This window comes from Rhizophagus irregularis, chromosome 9 (assembly GCF_026210795.1).
Source record: "Rhizophagus irregularis chromosome 9, complete sequence".
Classification (NCBI taxonomy): Eukaryota; Fungi; Glomeromycota; class Glomeromycetes; order Glomerales; family Glomeraceae; genus Rhizophagus; species Rhizophagus irregularis.
The window spans coordinates 3,337,905-3,361,367 of NC_089437.1; the positions used below are offsets into that span (position 1 = coordinate 3,337,905).

The 23,463-nt window shown below is 27.2% G+C and overlaps 5 protein-coding genes across 6 annotated transcripts; 3 read left to right on the forward strand and 2 right to left on the reverse strand.

The window, feature by feature from the left end:
* Positions 1-921: 921 nt before the first annotated feature.
* Positions 922-7,336, reverse strand: OCT59_029784 (uncharacterized protein; the record flags this gene model as incomplete). The annotated part of the gene is made up of 15 exons (XM_066146204.1): positions 922-2,405; positions 2,485-2,496; positions 2,583-2,748; positions 2,821-3,213; positions 3,282-3,406; positions 3,584-3,674; positions 3,758-4,153; positions 4,229-4,612; positions 4,686-5,072; positions 5,144-5,545; positions 5,615-5,998; positions 6,072-6,274; positions 6,371-6,461; positions 6,536-6,919; positions 6,992-7,336. 15 exons carry the CDS (start codon positions 7,334-7,336, stop codon positions 922-924), a joined length of 5,247 nt encoding a protein of 1,748 aa, XP_065994874.1.
* A 2,652-nt stretch (positions 7,337-9,988) lies between these two features.
* On the forward strand, positions 9,989-11,294 carry OCT59_029785 (uncharacterized protein; the record flags this gene model as incomplete). 2 transcript variants are annotated; one of them, XM_066146205.1, is made up of 7 exons in its annotated part: positions 9,989-10,040; positions 10,424-10,476; positions 10,818-10,913; positions 10,977-11,027; positions 11,093-11,110; positions 11,191-11,220; positions 11,289-11,294. In XM_066146205.1, the coding sequence occupies 7 exons, from the start codon at positions 9,989-9,991 to the stop codon at positions 11,292-11,294; spliced, it is 306 nt and encodes a 101-aa protein (XP_065994875.1). The 2 variants fall into 2 exon arrangements, with proteins under 2 accessions (XP_065994875.1, XP_065994876.1); XM_066146206.1 differs by lacking the exon at positions 9,989-10,040 and having other exon boundaries at positions 10,466-10,501.
* Positions 11,295-11,456: 162 nt separating this feature from the next.
* OCT59_029786 (uncharacterized protein) lies at positions 11,457-12,339 on the forward strand (the record flags this gene model as incomplete). The annotated part of the gene is made up of 3 exons (XM_066146207.1): positions 11,457-11,529; positions 11,601-11,752; positions 11,825-12,339. 3 exons carry the CDS (start codon positions 11,457-11,459, stop codon positions 12,017-12,019), a joined length of 420 nt encoding a protein of 139 aa, XP_065994877.1. The 3' UTR covers positions 12,020-12,339.
* A 395-nt stretch (positions 12,340-12,734) lies between these two features.
* On the reverse strand, positions 12,735-17,252 carry OCT59_029787 (uncharacterized protein; the record flags this gene model as incomplete). Its single annotated transcript, XM_025318140.2, has 23 exons — positions 12,735-12,747; positions 13,051-13,135; positions 13,231-13,311; positions 13,400-13,474; positions 13,555-13,699; positions 13,782-13,933; positions 14,011-14,053; positions 14,126-14,191; positions 14,266-14,388; positions 14,467-14,531; positions 14,693-14,903; positions 14,979-15,126; positions 15,207-15,361; positions 15,466-15,771; positions 15,842-15,917; positions 15,983-16,114; positions 16,185-16,211; positions 16,309-16,351; positions 16,439-16,496; positions 16,580-16,735; positions 16,810-16,875; positions 16,975-17,049; positions 17,142-17,252. The coding sequence occupies 23 exons, from the start codon at positions 17,250-17,252 to the stop codon at positions 12,735-12,737; spliced, it is 2,412 nt and encodes an 803-aa protein (XP_025176845.2).
* A 285-nt stretch (positions 17,253-17,537) lies between these two features.
* OCT59_029788 (uncharacterized protein) lies at positions 17,538-21,492 on the forward strand (the record flags this gene model as incomplete). Its single annotated transcript, XM_025326279.2, has 16 exons — positions 17,538-17,753; positions 17,909-18,205; positions 18,294-18,372; positions 18,449-18,824; positions 18,887-18,974; positions 19,049-19,143; positions 19,222-19,297; positions 19,370-19,452; positions 19,526-19,636; positions 19,722-19,794; positions 19,879-20,313; positions 20,388-20,662; positions 20,741-20,813; positions 20,903-21,013; positions 21,100-21,366; positions 21,448-21,492. Exons 1-16 carry the CDS (start codon positions 17,598-17,600, stop codon positions 21,490-21,492), a joined length of 2,640 nt encoding a protein of 879 aa, XP_025176844.1. The 5' UTR covers positions 17,538-17,597.
* Between the last annotated feature and the right edge of the window lie 1,971 nt (positions 21,493-23,463).

Sequence of the window (23,463 nt, forward strand, 5' to 3'; positions counted from 1 at the left end):
ATTTTTTTTTTATCTTACTTTCAAAATTAAAAAAAATTTATTATGACTTTTATTCGAGAAGAAATAACATTTGTCGCAATTCGCATTACCAGTTAGCAAGATACAAGACTTGAATTTAGACAGAAAATTATTCTCGCACTTACAAAAAGATGATGCTCATAAGGTTATTTATAATGAAATGACATATTATACTTATAATTATATTCAAAATCGTTTAAAAGAATTTTCAAATTGAAACGTCTGGAAATGGTCTTGTTAATTTAATACAACATCAAATAGAAAGAAACAATTAAGTTAAATAGAATAATAACAGATAAATGAATAAACATTAAATATTTGGCTAAAGGTGATTTGAACTTTATAACAGATTGGATTGAAGAGTGAGATAATGAATTTAGACAATTAAAAATAAATAGACGTCGTCTGGTTATACTCAAAAGTTAGTAAATGTTGAAAGTGCTAATAAAGTAGACACTGTATATAATTTCTATTAATTTTGTAAAAAAACAATCCATGTTATTACAAAAAACGTGTTAATTTGTTGTAATGTACGATTAAAATAAACTCGTAATCTTTAATTTACAAAATTGTACTGTTTATGATTATTTTTATTATTAAATTATTTTTCTTTTTTTTGTTGCTAAAAAAAAACTTTAGTTTTCTCAAAATCTTATTATCAAAAAATCACTTAGACGATTTCAGAATTTCATTTATTGCTTGAGCAATTGGTAGGAAAAAGTAGAAAGTCTTTTCTTTTATAAAGATCATTTACTAATATGAAGGGTGGTAATTATAATTTTTAGATTTTAAAAAATAATTTATTGCCATCATAATAAATACAATAAATACATAATATCTAGTATAAAAAAAATAAAGTATTGAAAAAATCGTAAATAAATAACTTTATAAATTTATCATTTCTCAATTATCTCCCAAATAAAGCTCAACATTAAGGGCCTTTAGCACTGCATTTATCGGTGATCCTATTGCAATTACTGAATTAGTATTTTGAAATACCCCATGTCCTAATGCTATAATCATTCCCTTTTTATCAAACCATATGCAACCCGAGTCTCCCTCATCCATAAAAGATCCAGTATCTGTCTGTTTTACTAATATTTGTCTACTCAACCATCTAGGTTGAAATATAGCTCTACCTTCTAAATCATTAATCTCTGCCATTTGTGCTATGCCTAGATTTCTTAATTGGCGTTTATAAACCCATAAATTTCTCATGGGATCGCATGATATATCTATACCACTTAATTCTGGAATACGCCCTTTAGTTAATCCAGTTGTGCGTCCAACCTTAAATATATTATTATCAGTATCAAATGATTTTATATCTTTAATACTAATACTTCCTGAAATCTGAGGTACTGTAAGAGAATATTTCTCAAACGCAAAATCTGGAATAGCAAATTCTTTTGGTCTTACATCACGATCAATCAATTCTAATGAAGCTATGGCAGCATCAACCCCATAAAATTTACCGCCAATATAACAATTTTCACGTTTACCGTCTATAACTCTTGCAAATTCAGTAACCTCCTCATTTGCATCTTTTAATTTATCTTCCAATAATTTTTTTTCTTTACTTTTTCTGTCTTTTTCTCTAATATTATCATCATCAATCGCTCTAGCTAAATTCTTCTCTGTTTCTTTTATTTTCTCTTCAATTGCCCCTACATGGTCCATATAAGCTGGTTGTTTAACAATATGTTCAATTATGCTGTTATCATTCGAATTAAGTACATGATAATTACTTAGCAAACATATTTTATCATTGGAATTCTTTACAAATGCACCCAAGGTTCCTGCTCTAAAATTGCAAATTCCAATACTATAACCAGAAGCGAGATATGCTGTATATTCCCGACAATATTCATATGCAATGCCAGTTGGTTCATAAAATCCTTCACGTACATCTGTATCTATACCATAAATAGTTTTCGGAAGAAGATCGTCACCAATAGGAATTATACCTTTACGAATAACATAAAATACAATTGCTGGTTTATTTACATATTCTCTATTAACAATCTTCCAATCTAAACTTATTGCAATAAGGTTACAATATTTTGAACGAAAATTAATTCCAATTTGATCGTCCAGAATACTATCAAATTTTTCTTTGATATCTAAAGGAAATGATTTTTGTGGAGGGATATTTCTTGGAATTTTTTCTGAAAATGTTCCACATTCAATATAAGTTACTGGAAAATTTTCAATCATTTGTAATGGTTCTGTTGGATTATTATTAACTATAATATATAATTTTTGATTCTTGTTTGATGAAACTTTATCATTATGATCTCTACCAAAGAAGATATCTCGTACATTTGTATCATTTACGATCTTTTGCAATTCTTCTTGAACTTTATCGGAGATGATAAAACTATAATCTTTATCATAAAATTTTAAGAATGTTGTTAAGTCAAATATCCTAACTCAGTTTATAATATGAAAATTAAAATATTTTACCTTCTTGATCAACTAGTGTAAATAAAATAACAATATCAGTAAAACATTAAAAAATATATATCGCAAATATTTACAAATACAAATATATATAAGCTTACCTCCCATTGCAATACTTGGTTCAGAAAGTTGCCTTTCTTGAGTAAAATCATCAATTTTTTCATTTCTATAATTATTTTGAATAAGAATATAATCTCCTGTATCTGGATTTTGAGATATTCCATACAATACTTGAGATGCTTTACGTTTTGTTGAATATTTTTTAGCCTAAATATAAATAAAAGAGATTGTAAATATACCAATTGAAAAAAGTATATAAATATTGAAGAAATTTCACACCTCATTTATTAAAGAATCAATGGATTCTTGTGAATTATGTAAACATTTTAAAGCAACTTTTTTATTTAAATTCCTTGTATAATTGCTCACTTTATCCATTTTGTATAATGGGCCATCCTTCCATATTGCTGAATATACTGTTATAAGGCTATTTTTGCCTATCTTTTTAATTTCATTAAACTGATTGTATGGTATCCATTCAAACACTATATCATAGTTATTAATTTTTAATTGCCTTTCTCGAATGAAATCATCAATTTTTTCATTTCCACTAATACAATTTGCCAAGCCTATAGTATTACTTTGAACCAAAATATAATCTCCTGTATCTGGATTTTGAGATATTCCATACAATGCTAGAAATGCTTCATGTTTTGTTGAATATTTTTTAGCCTAACATAAATAAAAGAGATTGTAAATATACTAATTAAAAGATTTAAATATTTGAAGAAATTTCATACCTCATTTATTAAAGAATCAATGGATTCTTGTGAATTATACAAATATGATTTTAAAGAAATTTCTTTATTTGAATTTCTTACATATCCACTATACTGGTAATGCAATGGACCATCCTTCCATATTGCTGAATATACTGTTAAAGAGCCATTTTTGCTCGTCTCTTTAATTTCATTAAACTGATTGTATGGTATCCATTCAAATACTATATCATCATAGTTATTAATTTTTAATTGTCTTTCTTGAATGAAATCATCAATTTTTTCATTTCCACTAATCCAATTTGCCAAGTTTATAGTATTACCTTGAACCAAAATATAATCTTCCGTATCTGGATTTTGAGATAATCCATACAACATTTGAAATGCTTCATGATTTGTTGGATATTTTTTAGCCTAAATATAAATAAAAGAAATTGTAAATATCATACATTCATACCAATTAAAAAAAGTTTTTAAATACTTAAAAAAATTCATACCTCATTTATTAAAGAGTCAATGGATTCTTGTGAATTATGTAAACATTTTAAAGCAACTTTTTTATTTGAATCTCTTGCATAATTGCTTACTTTACCCGTTTTGTATAATGGGCCATCCTTCCATATTGCTGAATATACTGTTAAAGGGCCATTTTCGCCTGTCTCTTTAATTTCATTAAACTGATTGTATGGTATCCATTCAAACACTATATCATTATAGTTATCAATTATTAATTGTCTTTCTTGAATGAAATCATCAATTTTTTCATTTCCACTAATCCAATTTGCCAAGTTTATAGTATAATTTTGAACTAAAATATAATCTCCTGTATTTGGATTTTGAGATATTCCATATAATACTTGAAATGCATCATTTTTTATCGGATATTTTTTAGCCTAAATATAAATAAAGAGATTGTAAATATACTAATTAAAAAAAAAAGTATTTAAATATTTGAAGAAATTTCATACCTCATTTATTAAAGAATCAATGGATTCTTGTGAATTATGTAAACATTTTAAAGCAACTTCTTTATTTGAATTTCTTGTATAATCATCATATTGACAATACAATGGGCCATCCTTCCATATTGCTGAATATACTGTTATAAGGCCATTTTGGCCTATCTTTTTAATTTCATTAAACTGATTGTATGGTATCCATTCAAGCATCATATCATCATAGCCATAGCCATTTATTTTTAATTGCCTTTTTTGAATAAAATCATCAATTTTTTTATTTTCACTTGTCCATAAATAATTGTTTTGAATAAAAATATAATCTCCTGTATTTGGATTTTGAGATATTCCATATAATACTTGAAATGCTTTATATTTTATTGAATATTTTTTAGCCTAAATATAAATAAAAAAGTTGTAAATACATTAAACTAAAAAAAGTATTTAAATATTTGAAGAAATTTCATACCTCATTTATTAAAGAATCAATGGATTCTTGTGAATTATGTAAACATTTCAAAGTAACTTTTTTATTTGAATCTCTTGTATAGTAATTTCCCAGTATATTCTTTTTGTATAATGGACCATTCTTCCATATTGCTGAATATACTGTTATAAGATCATTTTTGCCTATCTCTTTAATTTCATTAAACTGATTGTATGGTATCCATTCAAGTACTACATCATCATAATTATAAACCTTCAATTTCATTTTTTGAATGAAATTATCAATTTTTTCATTTCCACTCGTCCATAAATAATTATTTTGAATCAAAATATAATCTCCTGTATCTGGATTTTGAGATAATCCATACAATACTTGAATTTCTTTATGTTTTGTTGAATATTTTTTAGCCTAAATATAAATAATTAGATTGTAAATATACTAATTAAAAAAATATTTAAATATTTGAAAATATTTCATACCTCATTTATTAAAGAATCAACAGCAGATTCTTGTGAATTATGTAAAACTTTTAAAGCAACTTCTTTATTTGAATCTCTTGTATAATTGCTTACTCTATACTTTTTATATAATGGACCATTCTTCCATATTGCTGAATACACCGTTATAAGTTTATTTTTACCTGCTGTTTCTTTAATTTCATTAAACTGATTGTATGGTATCCATTCAAGCACTATATCATTATAGTTATTAATTTTTAATTGCCTTTCTTGAATGAAATCATCAATTTTTTTATTTCCACTAATCCAATCAACCAAGTTTATAGTATAATTTTGAACCAAAAAATAATCGTCTGTATCTGGATTTTGAGATATTCCATATAATACTTGGAATGCTTCATGTTTTGTTGGATATTTTTTAGCCTAAATATAAAAAGAAATTATAAATATACTAATTAAAAAAGTATTTAAATATTTGAAGAAATTTAATACCTCATTTATTAAAGAATCAATAGATTCTTGTAAATTATGTAAACATTTTAAAGCAACTTTTTTATTTGAACCTCTTGTATAGTTGCTCACTTTATTCTTTTTATATAATGGACCATTCTTCCATATTGCTGAATAAACTGTCATAAGGCCATTTTTGCCTGTCTCTTTAATTTTATTAAACTGATTGTATGGTATCCATTCAAATACTATATCATCATAGTTATTAACTTTTAATTGCCTTTCTTGAATGAAATCATCAATTTTTTCGTTTCCACTCAAGTTTATAGTATTACTTTGAACCAAAATATAATCTCCTGTATTTGGATTTTGAGATATTCCATACAATACTTGAAATGCTTCATGTTTTGTTGGATATTTTTTAGCCTAAATATAAATAAAGAGATTGTAAATATACTAATTAAAAAAAAGTATTTAAATATTTGAAGAAATTCCATACCTCATTTATTAAAGAATCAACGGATTCTTGCAAATTATGTAAACATTTTAAAGCAACTTTTTCATTTAAATTCCTTACATAATTGCTCTTACCCATTTTGTATAATGGACCATCCTTCCATAATGCTGAATAAACTGTTATAAGGCCATTTTTGCTTGTCTCTTTAATTTCATCAAACTGATTGTATGGTATCCATTCAAACACTACATCATTATAGTTAATTTTTAATTGCCTTTCTTGAATGAAATTATCAATTTTTTCATTTCCACTAATCCAATTTGCAAAGTTTATAATATTACTTTGAATCAAAATATAATCTCCTGTATCTGGATTTTGAGATATTCCATACAATACTTGAAATGCTTCATGTTTTGTTGGATATTTTTTAGCCTAAATATAAATAAAGAGATTGTAAATATACTAATTAAAAAAAAAGTATTTAAATATTTGAAGAAATTTCATACCTCATTTATTAAAGAATCAACGGATTCTTGTAAATTATGTAAACATTTTAAAGCAACTTTTTTATTTGAATCTCTTGTATAATTGCTCACTCTATTCTTTTTGTATAATGGACCGTCCTTCCACATTGCTGAATAAACTGTTATAAGGCCATCTTTGCTTGTCTCTTTAATTTTATTAAACTGATTGTATGGTATCCATTCAAACACTACATCATCATAGTTATTAACTTTTAATTGCCTTTCTTGAATGAAATCATCAATTTTTTCATTTCCACTCAAGTTTATAGTATTACTTTGAACCAAAATATAATCTCCTGTATTTGGATTTTGAGATATTCCATACAATACTTGAAATGCTTCATGTTTTGTTGGATATTTTTTAGCCTAAATATAAATAAAGAGATTGTAAATATACTAATTAAAAAAAGTATTTAAATATTTGAAGAAATTTCACACCTCATTTATTAAAGAATCAATAGATTCTTGTGAATTATGTAAACACTTTAAAGCAACTTTGTTATTTGAATTTCTTAGTATATTCGTTTTGTATAATGGGCCATCCTTCCATATAGCTGAATATACTGTTATAAGGCCATTTTTGCCTGTCTCTTTAATTTCATTAAACTGATTGTATGGTATCCATTCGAGCACTATATCATAGCCATAGTTGATTATTTTTAATTGCCTTTCTTGAATGAAATTATTAATTTTTTCATTTCCACTGGTCCAATTTGTAAAATTGGTTTCTAGATGTTGTTTCAGAATATTATTTCGTGGCAAAGGTATATTTTGAGAAAACATTGTTTTCAAAAGCTTCAAAATTTTTTCAAATAAAAATCTTATTTATAATAAACTTCGTACGTACAAGTAACAGGTAACACAAAAATTTGCATAATTTTACTTATGTAAGCATTACGTAATGGAGCAAATGGAGCTTCTTAGTAATATTTCGATGTCGATCATGTCATAAAAATTATTCGAAACAAATTTTTTAAATCTTTATGCAAATTCTTTTTAATATTTATTGGATAATGAATAGTACATACTTTGCATCATATATTATATGTGTTTGTGAGTTAGTGAGTTAAAAAAAGACTTCTTTTAACTTTTTTAACTTTGAAATCACACTCAAATCACATTGAAATATTGAATAACAAAGATTAGAATCACAATAACTAGAGTGTTCTCTGGCTTCTTCGACTTGAGTCATACACATTGCATTTATATGAAAAATATTTAAATTATATTTTTTTATCAATAATTAAATATTCATACTTTAACTGTAGAAAATTAAATAAAGTAAGTAGTATTATTTTCATAGTTGTTAATATAAAGTTAATATATAAAATTTGCTTAATTTTATTATTTTATAATATTATGTGGTTGATTTTATGAAATATTCTTAATTAACTTACATTTTTTAGATCTTAAGCACTATTGAATTTGAATTTAGTGTAAGGAATTAAAAAATATTAAAACAATATTTCAAATCCTTTATCAACTTGGTGGTTTTATTATTTAACATGATACATATTAAAAATTTTTATAAAAAAGAACGTGAATTTGATATTAAACGTAAAAAAAAGGATTGGTCGAATGTTTTATGATCGCTGAACATCATCGTTTTAAAGATGGCAAAACAAAAAAAAATTATGTTGGCATTTCTATAAGTCAAGTTAAAAAAAAATATTTTTTTTTTTGTTAATTTTTTATCAATACAACTATTAGTGTAAGAGAATTTAAGTGTCTCTCAGCCCGTTATCCTTCTTTAATAATAGAAAGGGTCCTGTATAATCTGTTTACGTTGTTATTAATAATTTTCATTATTTTTTATACTACTTTATTATAAATCTGTACATTAAAATATTTTGATTATTTTGAATCTTATAATTTTATGGTATCATTTCCCAGCATGAGAGTATTGGTAAGAAGAGTGTAATGAAATTGTCGAGAAAATTTCTACATATTCATCAATATCGGACTTTAATCAGAACCAATAGAATGAAATATAGAGCATAGATTAAAAGTTTGATTATCATAAATATAAGTTAGCCATATAAAATTTTATGTAGTGAATAAATTTTGTGTGATACGATATTCCTTGATTAGTTTCCGTACGTTTTAGCAGGCGTTTTATTTATTTTAATTAAATTAGTAAAAAGATCTTTGGTTTCATCAATTGGTTTCGTTCACACGAACACTCGCAGCAAATCTTCAAACAAAATAGGGTTAAACCAAAAAATAGTGATTTTTGAATCCTTTTAAAGAAAATTATAAAAAAAATTGGAAAATGTTGAACTTCTCCCATATAAAATACAATATATTTTTTATTGGCAGTTTATTTAAAATTATAATAAAATAATGGATAAAAATAAGCAACAAACTAAAAAAAAAGTTATTCATACAATTTTAAAAAAATTAAAACATCGATCAAGGGTCTTTAAAAGTATGCATTAGAGTTCTATGTCTTCCTTTTTTTTAATAATAGTACGCATTTTTTTATGCCTGTAATACAAAGGACTGCAATAACATAAAAAAATAAAAAAAAAATACCTAGAGACACAAGCACTACTACTATACGCCCCTATAACTAACTTTTCTATCTACTAAACAAACACAAAAACAAAACAAAACAAAACCAAAATAAGGAAAGAAATTTAAAATTTTGCAACGTAATTATAAAACATTGTCACGTTCCCACATAAGGACACGCTCGTAACCTAACGTACGGTACTCCATGCTTTACGCTACCTTTCCAACAGAACAGTGCTATCATGGTTCCAACTAGTGTCCCAAGAGACCATCTTGGCTAGTATGTTTTATAAAACATTGGATTCCTCCTTCTTCCATCCAACGTAATACTTACGATTCTCTAGTATCTAATAAAATCCCAAACTCTTCAGATCTCCAGCTACAATCTCCAGATACAACTACGTGATAATCCAGAGAGTATCCAGAGGCCGTACAAGATGGTTGATCCGAATTTCGTAAAGAAATTCAAAAAATCCAGGAATCCAAGGATAGGAAATTAATCAAAATCTAAATCTATTATGTAAAATGTAATCGAGCCAGGAAGAATTGCTCTCTCATCCAGGTGTCTAATATTCCTTTACCAGATCCAAATTTCAACGAATCTCCTACAGGTCATATAATCGGTAACATGTGCAGTCCGTACTCTTCTCGAATCCTACCATGTCCTACAGAGATTTTTATTTTCTTTCGAAACTTTTTTTTTTTTTACGCGAAATCACGTGACTTGAAGTAAAAAAGATTACTCGTGACTTGCTGCGGTATTAATTTTTTTAAATCCAGGACTTCGGATTTGATCCTTTCTCAGTATGTAATAATTCAAAAATAATGTTTTGAATGGTATCTTTTAATATCTTTCGTCTTAATTTTACGCCAGTTATCTTGAGCTTGTAGTTGCAGCTCTCTTTTGTTTGGTGCTTTATTATGACTTCCGAGAATGCAAAAGCATTCACATATTGTTCACAAAGATTTCCAGGTTTTTGAATAAGATAGTTTTTAGAATATGTTGATTCTTTAAAATACTTTGCTTCATACCGCCTACAAAAAATTACATTTTTGATTTTTTGGATGTAAATTTTTAAGATAAAACCTCTTAATATATACGCGATGAAATTGTATCACCAATCTATCGTATTGTCATCTTTTCTAAATGGAAATAAAGATCTTGTGTAACATCATCCTGCACCCTCCCTTATTAAATTACGTCATTTCTGGCCCGCTCATATAGATTTTCCTCTTAAAATGAACAACCTTTTTTTCAGAAACTTCGAATTGGTCGCTTTTTAACTTTCTCAACTTTCGACAGAATGAAGATAATTGGACATATAATAAACAAAAAGAACATAATACATATTTGAGAACTCTCGAACGAACAACTATCTGTGGGAACTTCGGCTTTGAATGACTTTACAGTTAAGTGATCATTTTAGAGTAAAAGTAAGCTTAGCACATCAACAACAACTTAACAATCTTGACAGTTCGTTATATTGATCCATTTGTGTTTGATGCGAACTGTCCTAAGCTAAGTTGTTAATGATCCATTCGTGTTCTGTTGTTGCCCATCTGCTGGTATTCGTTAGTACATCACAACGCCTTAACAATATGAACAGTTTGTTTGGATCCATTTGTGTTTGATGCATACTGTTCTAGGCTAAGTCGGTGATGATCCATTCGTGTTCGATGTGTTTACGGATACCAGCTGACAATCACATCAGTTATTATAGATGATCGCTAATCCATCTCTCATAAATAGAAAGAGATAAATACTGATGAGGTAATGAACTTCTGGAAAGATGTTGAAAAGGATAGAAATGCTAAGGAATACGAAGCTACTCTCGAAAATTTGGATGTAAATATTTGCTCTAAATTTTCTTCTTTGTTATATAACTATTAATAATCTTATATTTCTTAGGTGGAATTTACCATTGAGCGTACATTAGAATATAATGATTATATTAGAGAAGTGGGACATCGACGCAGGCAGGTCATGGCTACTTCCGTAATATGAATAATTTGGAACAAATCAAGCGAACATCAAAGAAAAAAGTTAGTATATAACTTAATTTTTGTTCGCTTTTAGATTAATGTGTTGCCTGATGGACAATTGTCTATATATCATTTTTTAGGATGCACCAAGACGAATTAGATGTTGCATGGTAAATATCAATTTTAAAATTCGAAGTTTTGGATTATTAAACCTACTAATCTTTGCTGTTTAACTAAGGATTGAACAAACTACTCCGGACACAAAAGACCATAAATTTGATGGATTGTACAAAGTGATCAGGACGACTGGTAAGACCAGGTCATAATTATTGTAGAATTTTCGTATGGAAGAAAGGCACCCGAGTCCAAAAAAGATGGCGATCAGTTAAAATTGTGTCGAAACGCAATGAGAACTCTAAACAAATTGTTAATAACTATACCAAAGGACCGTGCACGAGTATATTTAGTACAATCTTTTAGTAAGTATTGCAATCAGAAACCAAATATTATGAAGGTTGATTACTTATATATTCTTAATATTTTCTTATAGATGGGTTAGATGGGTTTATCGAAATTAAATATTTAGTTCGGCCAATTCCATCGATATATATACTTCAACGCTTTAAGCGTACCAAATTACCCGCCTCCTTTGGAGACTTTGAACAATTCGCTAACGATCTAAAAGATCTAATGAATTGGCAGGTAAAGGATTGAAAATGGATATTTTTAGATAACTTGTTAAATATTTATAATAACCACTCTTTGTTATTACAGGCTGATGTCCTGTCAACGGTCAGGGTAGTAAATAAAGCAATCGCAGTAGATAATACAAGAGGAGACAATAATCTCCATTTAACTTCAATTGAAGATACACCATTAAAGAAAAGGAAGGCGGAAAAAAATCAAACATCATCTCCTAAATCTCCATGTCCCGGTGGATCGCCCTCAGAATTTTCACCATTGATTTAGAAGATGTTTTTTTTTCCGCTATAACTTATATTTTTTTTCCACATTGTTAATTCACTAGCGTTTTTATTCATAACATTGAAAATAATAATACAATCATTTACACTAAAATAACGTGATTTTTTTTATTCGATCGGCACGATTTCGTGACGGAAATTACATGATTTATTATCCAGTTAACGTAATACATTTAATGTGATTTATCTTGAATAGTATTACATTTTCGCAGTAATTTACCCCCAAAACTTTGTTTCTTCAGAAGAGAAACAGAATACTTTTTTTAATAAAACATTTCTCAGAATCAATCCATCAAATCTGTTAGACAATCATTGATTGAGGGAGTGAATTCCATTTTTTTGCGCAATGTATAAATATATAATGGCATTTAATCAGGCATATTCTAACTTGCTAGCAAAATTACCAGCTTCCCTAATAAATCTAATAAATGAGGCATGGGTACGTCTTACATCACGGAAGCGCAAACCATTATCTGAAAAAGAGGCCAGCGAAATTAATCCAATTGTAGAACCTATAATTATATCACTAAAGATAAAAGATAAATCAACTAAAATCAAAAATTAAGAAAACTTTTGGGAAGAAAAAGGAAAATGAGATCGATATACTACGATATTAACATTTTATTTGGAAATTCCAATTACGAAGGTACTGTAGGTTGAGTAATTTATGTGATTAAATCACGCTTAATTTCCAAATTGATTTAAATTTTTGATCTAGAATTTAAAAATAATTTAATCAAAAATTAAAAAAAATTAAAAAGTTTATTTTTTTTTTCTATAATAAATAAATTAAAATAATTATTTTTTAATCTCATAATTCAATAAATAGGTTATTAAAATAATTAAATAAATATATATATATATATTAAAATATGTTTCTTAAATATTATTAATTTCATAATAAAATTATTAAATTTTTTTTTTTTTTTTTTTTTTTTTATTTTGTAAATTTACAATTATAAATTAAATACATTAAAGAAATTTCGTGTAAAAAAACTACGAAATTCTTTTATTTACTTTTTGATCCATTTTGTTTTTGATGATTTTCCATGTTTCGTATAATCTGAAATTAACGGATTTGGAGCATAGAGATCAATAGCATCTGAAAAAATCGATAAGATAAATAAATATATTAGAGTTTTAAATTTTTATAAAATTTATCTTTTTTCAAATTAATTTTCTAAATAAATTTCTTACTTCTAACACATACTGGACCTCCTCCATATACATGTTCAAAATAGCTCCAAACTCTTTCATTTATTCCTCGATAATTAATTCCTAAGATAAAAAAAAAAAATATAATATATATATTATAACGTAAAGAATACAAATTGTTTTTAATTAAAAATAATGCGAAAAGACTAACCTCTTTCCATTCCGACCTTTGGACTTCCATCCTCATTAAGAAAATGATAATTATCAATTGGTCCAGGTGGAGACCCTATTTTGATATAAAATAATAATTAGTATTTAGTAAATATAATATACAATAAATTAGTTAATAATATCATTAATATTAACCTCCGGATTTAAAATAATGCCAACTTAAAAGCCATGGGGCACTTATTAAAAACCAATATTCGCCACGCTTTATTGAATTAGTATCAATCTTCCTGATGTCTTCATCCTCTTTTCGACGTCTTTGTTCTAATATTTTTTCTTCTTGCTGCTTAAAATTAAAATATCAATTTATAATACTACATATTTAAGAATAATAATTATATTATTATTTAAAACTGTAAATATACCTCGCAAAAGGTGCACCCCGATATAGCATTATCAGCTGAATGAAAGGGAAGACTGCCGTCCGTACCATACTTATTAACAAATGTTGTATAAACGCTAAATGGTACTTTAACCACCATGTTGTGTATATTTGGGTACCGCCTTGTATTTACTCCTAAAATTCAATTAATTAAATTAGATACGCGAAAATCGGTTTTATTAATAAAGATTAATTATTGATGAAATACTAACCTCCATGTGGACATATGAAGTCATAATTGGTTATTGGACCAGGCTATTATTAAAGAAACTTAGCTTATTCAATTATTTAATAAAAAAAATGCACAAAAGACAAATATTGATTTACCGCCGTCATAAATTGCCATCTATTAAACCATAATCGCGAAATGAAATAACAAGTTTCTGCTGTAGACTAGTTAAAATATAACAAAAGATATGTTAATTGTCGGAATATATTGAAAAACACTCCAAGAATAATATACTAACATCTCCGTTAATCTTTGATGACATTTCTGTCCGTTCGCGATCTTTCTCTGAACCTTTTTTGTGATAAAACAAAACAAATGCTTCCAACCGAGATATATCTGCTTCAGATTTTCTGGTAACAAACTGATTATATATAATAATTAATAACAGAATTTATTGATAAATAATTAAACAAACATAAATTTTTATAATAAAACGTACAGTATCATCATATTCATACCAATTTTTATCAATTGGATTTTTTACATAAGCAATATAATGTCCACCTAAAACAAAAAGAAGAAAATAAACGATTGTTAATTAATTGATTGATTGATTGATCAATTGATTGATTGATTGATCAATTGATTGATTGATTGATCAATTGATTGATTGATTGATCAATTGATTGATTGATTGATCAATTGATTGATAATAATAAATATACCTCCTAATACGCCACGATGATGAATAAGGCCATATAAATCATATTTTGTTATATTCAGTGTATCTGCAAGTTCAGGATTTCCTTTTTCGTTAGATAAATCTTTACAATATGGTCTCATGTCTAAATCTTCCATTGGAAATTGAACATGTGTTGCAATTTTCGATGAAAAACAAGATTCATAGCGAAATCGTTTGAGTTGTATACATAACGTCTATGAAAATAAAGTTTGTAAATACCAATAATAAGATTAGTTAAAATATTTAATGTAAAAAACAAAAATAAAAACCTCTGGCAATCGTGTAATTCTTAATCTCTTTTGACAATCATTTAGAGATTCGCATTTATCGCATCTGTATTTGTCTTCACCAGTCAAATTCTCAATTGCACAAAACGAAGACAAACAATCCTGAAGTCTAACAACTCGACTATTCATTCTAAGTTGGAAATGCGAATATTAGATAAAGTCGTAATTTAAAACTATCGCGAATAAAAATATTTCGTAAACGCAGCACACCCTAACCATCCAGCCAGAGAACCCATAACAGAACCAGAGCCAGATGATGATGATGATGATGATAAATTCTCTGGAAATTTTTCTGACGATTTTAACTTAAATTTTTTATCGATTTGAATTTGCAAATCATAAAAATTTTCTTCCTTTAAATATTCCTAAAATGAAAGAATTCTATTAATAGACGAAGATTATTATTATATTATGTTTCTAACTATTATATCATGATTAAATCACAATTTAAATTAAAATTAAAAATCACCTTTTTACAATGTAAACATTTGATTCTACTTTCAAGAGTTCCCTGGAAAATTTGACTGATAATACTGTTACGTGTAGATTGACGCCTCTGAATTCTGTCTGTTGTTGAAGTTTTCGTTGTTGTTGATGAAGTCGAAGAAATAGTCTCACATACATTATGACTATTATTTGAACTGGTACTAGTTGATATTGTCTGATTCATATATATGCATTCCCCGTTTTTCGATACTTTACCAGGCATAAATTGCGGATATGGAAGTTCTTCATGAAGTATATCCAGTACACAACGAAGAAATTCCATAGAATCCTATAATTAATTAAATATCCATTGAAAATCTTGAAAATCATTCAATATATAAAATCGTAATTTATCTCACTTGTTGTCCATGACCTCGGAACACCTCATTATATTTTCTTATCTCATTCATCAATTGTACTGGTACAAATATCGGGCTAAAAAAAACATATACGTTAGAAATTTAAAATAAATTAACCATATTTTTTAGAATAATAATAACCTGGTCCCATTCCACATTGCTTTCACAAATTGACCGAAATATTCCCCCAATTTATAATTAGGATGCTTAGAAATATATAGAATTTGTGGTATATAAGCGTCACAATAATTAAAAAAATCTGCCAAAGCAGGTCTATAAAGAAGGGGAAAAAATTTTTAATACATTATAAACTAAATATAAATTGAATTAACGAATTACATACGTATTTGACAAACATTGTAGAGCTGCACTTTTGTTAAATAAATTGGAAATAGATTGTGTAAATTAAATATGTAAATATAAAATTTAACAAGAATATATGATAAATAATTAAAAATTCCGCTCACTTTGCATAACACGTATTTCCTAGATTCTTTAATCCAACTAGGCCTGTATTATGAACATTTAAATTTTTTTTTTTTAATTCGATTCTTGACTAATTAATATAATTGAAAAACAAAAATTAATTAGAGATACCTGGAACATCAATCGGTATTTGATCAATCGATATTTGTGACTTGTTTCGTTTCATTTGCTACTGACGATAAGAGATATCTTTAATGTACAAATAAAAATTTTGGGATCACATGTGCGAAAAAAAAATTAATTATAACTAACCAGATATCTTATAACAGTTTTTAAATAAGTACGTGCTTCCGACGTTAAAAAGTTATTATCTCCAAATGGATTCAATTCAGATGAACAAGCATGACACAATATCTTAAGTGTATGTGGGTTAACGAAAATTGAATGACATGAATCATCTCGATTTTCCTATTTTTGGAATAAACTAATTTAGTAAATTCAAAATGATTAAAAAAGAATTACTGATAAGATTAAAATAAAACCTTGTCAAAATGATTACGCATATGCGATTTCGAACTAGTATGACACACAACTGCCCGACATCGATTCTAATAAAAATGAAAAGATTTAAAGTTTAAGTTTACTTAATACATATATAGCGTATTACACAAAAATATTTCCGGTTGAACTTTATTGAATGAATTTACATGCAGACAAATCCAAAGTTTTGGAGCTCTAGTCTCACAGATATCGCAATGAAGCGAAGAATTAGTAATTTGCTTCTACATTTATTAAGATAAAAGATAAGATTAGAATTATAATGAAAATATATTCGAAAACATAGTAAAGTTTGATAAAAAAATTTAAAATGAACCTTAAATGAAGATGATTCAATTTTAGCTAGCGGGGAGTCCTTTTTTATTATTTTATGGATGTGTGGACAATCAACTTGAACAGGTGTACGTTCTGAGGTTTTTGACCGCATTATTAAAATAAGATTTAAAAAAAAAAGATCGTAAAAATTCAAAGCGAATAAATTAAGTTTGATAGAATATTCATTGTTTTCATTTTATTAATTAGCATTCATGCAAATCATTTGACTGTCAAATGACATTATACTCCTGAGGTGATGAGTAAGCAATCATCACTCGTGAAAATTTACAGATTAGAAAATTTTTTGATAAATGGCAAGTTCTTATTCGCTGTTAATCGTAGCACCAACATAAAGTTTTATCTATATATGCATCAAAAAAAAATTTTTTTCTTTTGAAAAAAAAATATTTTTCGATTTTTCTTCCTAAAAATCGACTTATTTATTTAATCATTAACTATGGCAAATCAAAAAGCTATTGTTAAGTCTATCCTTTCTGGTGATACGTTGATTCTTCGTGGAAGACCCTCCGGCAACCAGCCCCCGCCTGAGAGGCAATTAAACTTGGCTTATATTCAGGCTCCAAGACTCGGAAATCAAAAAAAGGAGGATGAGGTAAATTAAATTATCGGATAAATTTTTGATTTGCTATAGAGATCTAGATCTTAAAATCGACATTTAATTAGACTATAATCAGGAATTTAAAAATTAGCTGAAATAATTTCTATAAAGAAATTAAAGAAATTTTTGTTCACGTGATTTTCCTGTAGCCTTTCGCATTTGAAGCTCGTGAATATCTCCGTGGTTTCCTGGTTGGTAAAGAAGTTACTTTTCGTGTAGACTATAATATCCCAACCACCGGAAGAGAATATGGAACCATATTATACGGTAATGAAAATGTCACAAATGTCACTCAAATGGTAATTAAAGAGGGATGGGCTAAAGTTCGAGAAGATGGAAGAAAGAATAAGGAAGAAAGTAGGGGGGAGGAAATCGAAACGCTTATTGCTTTGGAGTCTGATGCCAAATCTGCCGGTAAAGGTATCTGGCAGACTCAAGATCAGGAGGTACTTTAACATTATCAAATTTTAAAAGTTGTTTAAATTTGTTATATGAGTAATATTAATAACTATAATTTGTTCTTATTGCACGAAGAATTCGCGCAAAGTTAATTATACTTTACAGGAAGAACCGAGAGAATATTTGGATAAATATAAAGGATTGGTTGTCGAAGGTAGATGATTTATGATTTGTTTTAATAAATGCAAAACTATTTTGATTATTAATTCAAATTCTATTCTCTTAAATAGGCATTATTGAACAGGTTCGAGATGGATCAAGTTTGCGCGTTTTATTCATTCCTCCCTCTCCCGCGCCACAACAATATCTGAATATAAACATTTCTGGAATAAAAGCTCCAATTGTTCGCAAAGATGTACCGGATGTTGAAGATTTGATTGAACCATTTGGAGAAGAAGCTAAATATTTCGTTGAAACTAGATTATTGCAAAGAAATGTCAAAGTGATACTGGAAGGTTTATCAGGAAATCAGGCTTTCTTTGCTTCAATTTTACATCCTGCTGGTAATATAGCGGAAGCTTTATTAACGAGCGGTTTAGCCAAAGTTGCTGATCGAAGTATCACTATGGTTACTGATGGCCATACTAAATTACGCGCCGCTGAAAGGTAGGTTTTATTATTTTAGTTATTCTTATCACATCGGTTTATTAACAATTTCTTTAATTTAGCATTGCTAAAGAAAAGCAATTGCGACTTTGGCAAGGACATGTTGCAAGGAACAGAGCTGGTGGTGATGATCATGAATTTGAAGCCACTGTATGTAAATTATTAATTAAGGACGATTATAATTGAAAAAAAAAAAATAATAATTAATAATAATTTTTATTTAGGTAACGCGTATAATTTCCGGTGATACAATTTCTGTAAAGCATAATCGAACGGGAGTTGAAAGAAAATTGCAATTATCGAGCATTCGTCAGCCAAAGTATGTAAAATTTAATTTCATCATTATATTTTCTTTCCAAAACAATAAGACATTTAAATTATTCTCTATTGATAATAGACCCAAAGATCCAAAATTGCCGGAATATAACTTTGATGCCAAAGAGCTTTTACGGAAGAAATTAATCGGTAAAACTGTAAGTAATAATGTAACTTCTATTGTATAGAAATTAAATAAGGTGTAATAATTTCTTTCATTGCATTTAAAGGTTAAAGTGACCATTGACTATAGTAAACCTGCGACAGATGGATTTGAAGCAAAAGATTGCGCTACAATTAAACTCGGAGAATTGTAATTAGAGATGATAATTATTTATTGCGATTTCGATTTATAATGAATGTGTAGTAATTTTATCTTTATTTAGTAACGCAGCGGAGGCTTTGCTAGAACGCGGTTTAGCACATATTATACGCCATAGGAGAGATGATGAGGATCGGTCCAGCTTTTATGATCAACTTATGATTGCAGAACAAAAGTAAATAAATGTATTTCTTTTTGTTCTCAATTTTTTTTTCTTTTTTTTTTTAACAATATAATACTGACATAAATTCATTATTTAGAGCGCAAAATAGCACTAAGGGAATACATAGTCCCAAGGATCCTCCAGTTTACAGAATTATTGATGCTTCTGAGGTTTGTCATATATATTATTTGATTATTTTACATTTAATACATTTCTTTTTTAATAACATTATTATGATTTCTCCATTTCTATAGAATGCAGCGAAAGCTAAACAATTTTTGAATTCATTGCAAAGAGCGGGTCGAGTTCCTGGTGTAGTGGATTACGTATATAACGCATCAAGATTTAAAATTTATATTCCAAGAGAAAGCTATAAGTTAACGTTTGTGCTTGGAGGAATACGTGCACCAAGGCCTGGACGTAATCCATCGGATAAGTCTGAACCATTTGCTGTTGAAGCATCAGAATTTGCTACACGTAGAACATTTCAGCGAGATGTGGATATTGAAGTCGAAAATATTGATAAAACTGGAGGATTTATCGGAACAATGTGGATTAAAAATGAAAATTTTGCCGTAATGTTGCTACGAGATGGGTTTGCTTCTGTTCATGATTATAGTGCAAGTCAAAGTTCTTATTCACAACAATTATATGCTGCCGAAGAAAGTGCCAAAACAGAAAAGAAAAATGTAAGCAATTAATAATAGTTTATTTTTTTTTTTTACAAATTTATTTAATCACGCTTACATGAATTTTATAATAGATATGGTCGTTACAAGATAATGAAGTATCTAAAGAGCAAGAAGTAGCAATTGTAACTGAAGTGGAGCCACGCAAAGAATACGTAGATATTGTTGTAACAGAAATTATTTCAGGAGGAAGATTTTATTTACAAGTCATCAATGATGATATTCATAAGTTAGAGAAAATGATGTCTGAATTTTCTTTATATCATAAAAATAATGCGAGTTCGTCATCATCATTTACTCCAAAAAATAATGAGATGGTTAGTGCTCAATTTACTGAAGATAATCGATGGTACGTGTTAAAAAAAAATTTATAAAAGATAGTAGAAATCTTCTTCAATATTAAATTTTTTTTTTTTGTGTGCAATAGGTACCGTGCAAAAATAAGAAAGGTTATACCAGATTCGAAGAGTGCCGAAGTAATTTATGTTGATTATGGAAATGTAAGTTAATAATATTTGTTTAATTGAAAACAAGAATGTACTTTGAATTTTTTTTTTTTTTAAAAAAAAAATTATATATACACATATAGTCTGAAATGATTCCATTAAGTCGAGTTCGTCCACTTCCCGATAATTTTAAACAATTACCATCTCAATCTCAAGAAGCTATACTTTCATTTTTGAATGTCCGCAATCGAGAGGTAAATTATATTTAGATCTTTATTAATTAAAATTCCATTTTATCAGATTCATTAAATATTCTTTCTTTCCTACGCCTACGTTATAGGAAGAATATGGACTAGAAGCATATGAACATTTTAGAGATTTAGTTGAAAATAAACAACTTGTGGCTAATATTGATTATAAAGAAAATAATTTGTATCATCTTACACTTTTTGACTCAAAACAATCTCAATCCATTGAAGATTCAATTAACACTGAAATGGTTAAAGCTGGATATGCAATAGTTGATAAAAAATCCATACTATATAGAAGTAATCCCACAGTTGTAGAAAAATTACTTGAAGCTCAAGAACAAGCTAAGAAGGGCAGGGTAAGTTATATAACAAAAACAAGATCGGTTTTATCGATTACTTGAAGATACTAAATATATTGAATTTTTTTTTTTATTTAGATGGGAATGTTTGAATATGGTGATATTACTGCCGATGATGAATAAAGAAAAAAATATATGAAATATTTATATATATTTATATATTTTTTATTTTTATTTTTTTATGTTTTTTTTCATTTTATATGTATTTCCTTTTTTTGTATGTGTGGATTACAATTGTTATTTAATATAGTAATTATTTTTACCTTTAAAAAAATTTTGTTGCTTAGCGAGATAAATTTTTATATACTATAGTTTTGTAATAGAATTTTAAAAGTATTAAATATAATAGAAAGTAAGTTATTCATTAAATAATTTCTTTTTTTAAAATAATAGACAAATAAAGTAGAGAAAATTTAATATTAAGACATTACTCTTCCTATTAACATTTGAAGTACTTAAATTTTGATGATGCCGATAATAATATAAAATATTTCTAAAATAGTCAAAATTGATTGTATTAAATTTAGACGTAAAAGTATTATACAGTATCACAAACAAATAATTTAACGGTGTTTATATGTAAAAAAAAATATTCGGTAAATATTTTTATATACAGTAAATAATAAAAAGTTATTTGAATAAATCAACGCCCTTCTAATTTCTTACTACTCGATATCTGTCCTGTAAATTAAAATCTACACTTCGTGCCAAAAAAGATAATTTACGGATCAGCAACTTTTAATAATAATTCGTCTAATACTTCATAAAAAGTTTAAATCATTTTTTCATCAAATACAGTTTGATTTTATAAATATTTAACGCCTCATTAAATTTCTCTTTAGATTACGTGTTTTCGATTGATTTGGTGGGTCTGTGTATCCAAAATAATTAACATCATTTCAAATTTTATTTATAAAAAAGTTAATTAGTAATATTTTTTTTTACAATTTTATCAATTAATTACTAAAATACTTTATGGGTTAGAGGCTCTTTATAGTTTGGAAATTATCATGATCACAATTTTTTAACAGACATTTTGTAAATTAATTATACACGTTTATCACCACATGCCACATGGTGAGTCAAAATATCTTAGTACTTAAATTCATTATTGTCTCTCGCGCGACCTTTTGCCAATTTTATTCCGTCGTTCATGATAGTTTCAGCACTAATCAAGTTTATTATAAAATGTAATAATTGTTTTCACTATAAACTGGTCAGATCCCATTTGAAAGAAAAATTTAAGCTCATTGAATCCCATAATTAGTGGGAGAATAACCACAATGATTGGTATATTTTAAAATCAAGAAGATTCTTGCATTTTATAAAACGACAAATTCATTTGATGTTTGATTAGTGTATTGAATGATCCAAACCATAATCTAGTACATAGGCGTTTGCGGTTTAAAAATATTTAAGTGATCTGTTAGCAGTTAACCGGCTGTTTCTGAGGATAAAAAGTAAAATTACAATAAATAAAACGATTATTAAATAATTTATTGATAATAAGTCTAATTCGGATTTAATCCGGATAATATAATTTAATCCGGATTTTAATCCGAATTACAAGTCTTAATCCGGATCTAAATCCGAAATACGGATTTCAATCCGGATTCTAATTCGGATAACGGATCGAAACCCTATTCAAGTGTCAATAGTCTATTTAAAAATACGAAGAAATAGACGTAATGTAAATAAGATTTTTTTTTTTTTTGCGGAAACAGGTATATAATACATATATATATATAAACAAAAAAACTCCACTGTTAAAATTATATTTCATCGTTACTATACTAAATCTTTTTTTGTATCTAAATAAATCATACGACCATAAAAAATTTCAGAGTGGAAATAATTTTGATCAAAAGAATATATCAATTGATGTATATAACAAGTAAATTACATTTACGTTAAGGAAGACATTACAATTTACAATTATTTACGTTATTTACGTATCTTAGAATAATTTTTTTACGTTGATTCAATACTAAATCTTTTCTTTATTAATTTGGTTAAAGAGTGAATTAGCTTTTTTTCATTATATATGAAATAAATAATAATGAGATATGATCTTATGTATGACATTTTTGCTAT